Below are 5,166 nucleotides of genomic sequence, written 5' to 3'. Positions count from 1 at the left end.
TAATTCTTCAGAGAACTAACAACTCTCAATATTTGGAAGAATTTCTCCTGCTGAGTGTTTTTGTCTCTGGAGTCTGGTGGAGAGCTGTTATCTCTGTAGAAAGACAAACAAAGGCGCTTTTATTTGATTCTTTTATTTCTGTGCCACTGTTTGGTCTGAGATGCTCGGGCTCTCCCTACTGGCTGCAGCTGGTGTTCAAGGTCCACCCACTGTCACTCAAACTGGCTCCACCTCAGCTTCCACACTCCCACTGACGGCCCATCAGACAGAGCTGGATCCAAAGACAGCTGCAGGACTCGGGTAAGTTCAGAGAATACTTTTATAACTTTATATTTTTACACCATGATGTTTTATGTTTTAATATCACTACAGTCAGCCCATAATATGTGATGTCAGGTAAGATTGTAGTAATAATACAGCAATCAGGTGATTTTCATTGCTGGTGTATTAATATAGAAATATTTATATTCTTTTAAAAATCTATTAAAAATAATGAACAGCTTTGAACAGTATTTAAAATCCTTTTTTATATATTTGATGTTTTTGTCAGACAGGAAATGAGGAGACAAAACAAAACCTTGAGTTCAAAAGATACAAAAATATCACATTTGGGGATTTTAGGGAAATCCCAACATCGCCTCCATTAATGCTCAAGTTTTATACGAGCGGTAACCAGACAAATCTTCAGACATTCACAATGTAACCTCCATGAGAAGCAACCAATATGGTGAAAAACAGGAAACACATGACCGAAATTAGCACCAGCCACCACCCAAACAATGAGGTGGCTAGCAGATGTTCACAGTAGTCAGTTTGAACCAGTTTCTGAGGTGGCTGTCATTCTCATAACAGTGAATTTTACTGAAATCGTTCCACATTTGAACAAAAGAACACCTGATATTGTAATAAAAAATAGGTTTATCTGCAGCGTTGGACTTTTACTCATTACTCTTATCATGAGTAATATTATTACTTTGCTCATTAATCCCTGCCCACAGTGATAAGGTACACTACTAGTTAAATTACTTCTCTGCTACTGTTTGCCTCTCTTGTCGTTCGTTAAACGCCGCTAAAGCTGGCAGGTTTTCTTCTGCAGCCTCTGGATCCATAAAAGTTACAGGTTGGATGAAATTTAGGTTAGTGATGGGAATCTGAAAATAAAAACTTTACACAGGGAACCTTTGTCTTTTATGCTCTTATTTAATAAAGTACCTTGCAAAGGATCAGCTTTCATCCAGTGAGAGTGTGTGTACAATCTGTTGTGACCAGAGTGGGTCTGGTTTAGAGCAAGAGTCAGAGGGGTTTACGACCCTGTGATGAATGGTTTTAATGATAAGAAAGTCCTCGATCCCGCAGCGGACAGAAAGCAAAGCAATAAAAAGTAAATACACTGTGCCCTAAAAATACAGAATACAGTAAAGTATAACAGATCATTTCTCCGTTAGGTTTCCCTCCTATTGATCATTACTGGGTAATACGAAGGAAAAATGACACAGGGTCAAACTTAATGGAGAAGAAAAGAAAAACACAAACTAACACAACTTAAATATGATAGTATAACAGTGAAATACAAAACATCCATAATGCATAACTTTTGGCAAGAAAGCAAATAAACGTATTTACTAAAATTATTCCTTTATTTTAACTGCATTTCTAGAAACTGCGGGAAGAGGATCGAAGCAGACGAACCGCGAATCATTCGCAGCTGCAGAACTGTGAGTGAGACGTCGTCATAATGGGGTCGAGCTGTACGAAGGGTCAGTGGAACGGAGAGTATGAACGGCCCAAAAGACCAAAACATGGACGGAGGACGGAGAAAGAAAGAGAGGAAATGAAAAAGGAAGAAGAAGACTTTGTGTTTCCTTTCACTTATGATTTGTGTGATTTGAACGATTTGAATGAAATGCTGAACTCAGATGAGAGCTGGGATTTTGCGCACGTCTGTGAACGTGCTGCTAAATTGGAAAAAATAGCCAAAAAACTACGCAAAACTAAACCTGAACCACCGGCTGCCGCCACCCCTCCACCCAGGATCACATATGAAACCCAACAACCAAAAACTGAGACATTGAATTCAGTTGTTCAGAAAATAGCTGCTCACACGTGCACGGCGTTCGTCCCTCAGCTTGCTGCTGCGTTGCAGATCGGGAGCTCAGAGAAACAGATGATCATGAATTATTTTACCGATCAAGTCGGGAAACAAGTCACCGCTCTTATACAGCTGTGGTTGGACACACAAAATCCACCCAGCGTGGAGAAATTACTGGCACAGCTAAAATGCGGTGGACTAAATTATGACTGGCTCCTTCGTGAGGAGGAAAGGCCCAGACCTGGTCCGTGTCCTCCGCTGCCTGCACAAGGCTCTGATGCACCTGTGGAGTCAGTCGTTAATCCACAACATAGAGCAGAAGAGAAACCGGAGAGGGGAAAAGAAAAGGAGGAGGAAAAACCAAGGTCTGTCGTAGAAAAGCCAGTTTGCCAGGTAGAAAAGGAGAGACGTGTGGAGCCTGTGTGGACCCCCGCAGAGCTCCTGAACCTGGTACAAAGTGCCCCCAACCCCATCATAAAACCCAGAGATTTCCACGCCTGGCTGTGTAACGTTTGCAGCGCGTACGATCTGCGTCCCGCTGACGTCCACAAGCTGCTGGAGTTCGTTTACAACCGTGAGTGGAAAAATGTTCATCAGAACTTTAACATCCCTGGAGCAGACGGTAACACCGACTGGCAAGCCGCTGATGCGATGACGACGTGGCTCGACAACACCTGTTGGGACTCTATTAGTAGATGCGTGTGGCAAAAAGCCAATTTTTCTGCCGTACAGTGCTGCCATCAGAAAAAACAAGAACCGGTGACAGATTTCCTCGAGCGTTTCCAGCAGGTGTGGGAGTCCACTCTGGGCGTTGATATTGACAGCATTCCTCCAACAATGACGATAAACCTCTTACAACCTCACGTAAAGGCTGTTTTCGAAGAACACTGTATTCTGTGGTCGACATTTAATTTTACAAAGGCCAAACATTGGTTATTAAGCATGGAGAGTCTCGGAGGGTTCGAGCCAAAGAGCAAAGGTCAACGCCTGGCAGGGCAGCTAGGGGATTCGGGACCAGAGCGGCTGCAGCTGGAAGCGCCGCCTCAGTTCAGGCAGCCGCGCAGAGATAAAAGAAACGATCAGTGCTTTTACTGCGGCAGGTTCGGACACTGGGCCAGAGAGTGTCGAGCTAAACGTCAACAATACTCTCGAGCACATCCGGACGCTTGGACATGGACGCACACGTATACAGAGGCTAAAACCGCCACCGCTGTGCCCTTCCAGATTGGTTATTATTAAATCGCTGAATCGAGTATTAAAAATGTACCCTTTGTAATTAGCATTTGATTTATATTACAACCTTTGTTGATTGTCGTCTTTAAATGTATCTAAATTTAAATTTAATTAACAATGAGATTGAAGAGAAATTATACTAAATATATTTAGCAAAATACTGCGAAAAAATTATTATTATTAGGGATGCACGATAATTATCAGGACAGATCATTTCTAAATTGGGATTATTAAATCATAGACAATAAATTATCTGTTCATATTAATAAAAATGTATTTTTAACTCTTAATAATCTAACTCTTGCGTAATGGCTTGACCCCTAAATAACATTTAGTTGTAATACCGATTTGAACCTGCACATATTTGGATTGCGATTTATCTTTATGTTGTGACAAATGTATTAATTCAACAGTATCATTGACCACAATAAGCTGCTGAGAGCTTATCACATACTACAAACCGGTCTCACCCCCAACTTGCCAAATACTGCCTGTAGGTCAGTTGTCATCTGCTTCAAAATATGACTGTTGTTATCCTTCTGTTAGAGATTAGTTATTTTAATACACATAGATGTGAAAGCATATATTTTATACACTTAGATGTGAAAGCCTATATTTTATACACATAGATGTGAAAGCCTGCATTTCTTTAAAGCTAGTACACAAAGAGAACACAGAGACACAGTCTCATCTCGGCCTGAGCTACTCTAGCTGCAGACACCTGGCCGGGGGAGGGAGAGTGGTTATCTCCAAGGTCAGAAGCACCCAGCGCTGACCATAGCTCTAGTTTCACAAATGATATCAATATGAAGAGAGGAGCCAGGGTGGAATAATTAATTTTTATTTAGGGCGCTGTCTCTCGGAAATTGGTTGGTCATGGTGCCAAGAGACTGGACCGAGTCCTGAGGCACAACAAGGATGCGCCAAGTCTAACCACGGTTGCATCCCATCATATAGTCCACCTATCACATTGCTTATGAAAACTAATATAACTTCTTGTGACCTTTGACCCACTACTCTTTTGGGGCCGAGAAAAGACAGAGTAACAGCACTCCCCCTGACTGTGGCTTCTCAATCCAACAAGATCCTTGTACAATATTATTTTAATTATACAATTCTAAATAATTCTTAACTGAGAGAAGTTGTTTTGTCTTTGTCCTTAAAGATCATTTTGATACACGACACTTCTACGAGATTTCTGGACGCATCCATCGTCAAAGTCAAGTGACGTATTATAAAGAGTGTATATGGAGCTGGTGGGGATGGACGGCTCAAACACACTGGACTTTAACTCAGGAGAACGCTGTTCTGTCCTTTGTTAGATCCAAAAGTAAACAATGTGTTTGAATTTACAATTTCTTTCTGATCCTACCCAAGTGGTTTTTGAGCCTAGACTACAACCTTTTCACAACTTTAATTACTCTAGCTTTATTTTGGAAGTCCAACCGGATGGTGCTAATTTAAAGTTGCTACCAAAGAAACTATCTTGAGCCGGGCGACTGATGTATGCCACATTAATATCCTTGAAACTGTTTAATTTTTCCCAGCAGTACTTCCTGTTGCCAACAGACCGAGAGAATGGCGCTCCGTAGGGGATCTCAGGGCAGTCAATGCTATTCCACAGATCTGCAGCCTGTTTGCTGCCACTTACGATGGTCAGCAGTATATGGTGCGTAGGCACGGCTGGTGCAGGAGTTTACCCGCCATTTATGCCACAGAGGTGATTATTTGATGAGCTTGCGCTCACAGTTGAAAGTACGTTGCTCCAAAATACTGATGACCTCCGCCTCTGAAGATGCCTGCAATGAACTCCATATTGCTCCTCCACTGTCTGAACAAGGTCG

The 5,166-nt window shown here is 42.0% G+C and overlaps 1 protein-coding gene across 1 annotated transcript; it reads left to right on the top strand.

Annotated features, from left to right (window-relative positions):
- The first annotated feature begins 255 nt into the window (after positions 1–255).
- Positions 256–4,190, top strand: LOC118343436. The gene is made up of 2 exons (XM_035682243.1): positions 256–300; positions 1,658–4,190. Exon 2 carries the CDS (start codon positions 1,736–1,738, stop codon positions 3,326–3,328), a length of 1,593 nt encoding a protein of 530 aa, XP_035538136.1. The 5' UTR covers positions 256–300; positions 1,658–1,735; the 3' UTR covers positions 3,329–4,190.
- Positions 4,191–5,166: the final 976 nt, after the last annotated feature.

This window comes from Morone saxatilis, unplaced genomic scaffold (genome assembly GCF_004916995.1).
Source record: "Morone saxatilis isolate NCDOM2014 unplaced genomic scaffold, NCSU_SB_2.0 Contig11, whole genome shotgun sequence".
Taxonomy (NCBI): Eukaryota; Metazoa; Chordata; class Actinopteri; family Moronidae; genus Morone; species Morone saxatilis.
The sequence above is the reverse complement of the archived record's forward strand: the minus strand, read 5'-3'. Positions and strand labels throughout refer to the sequence as shown.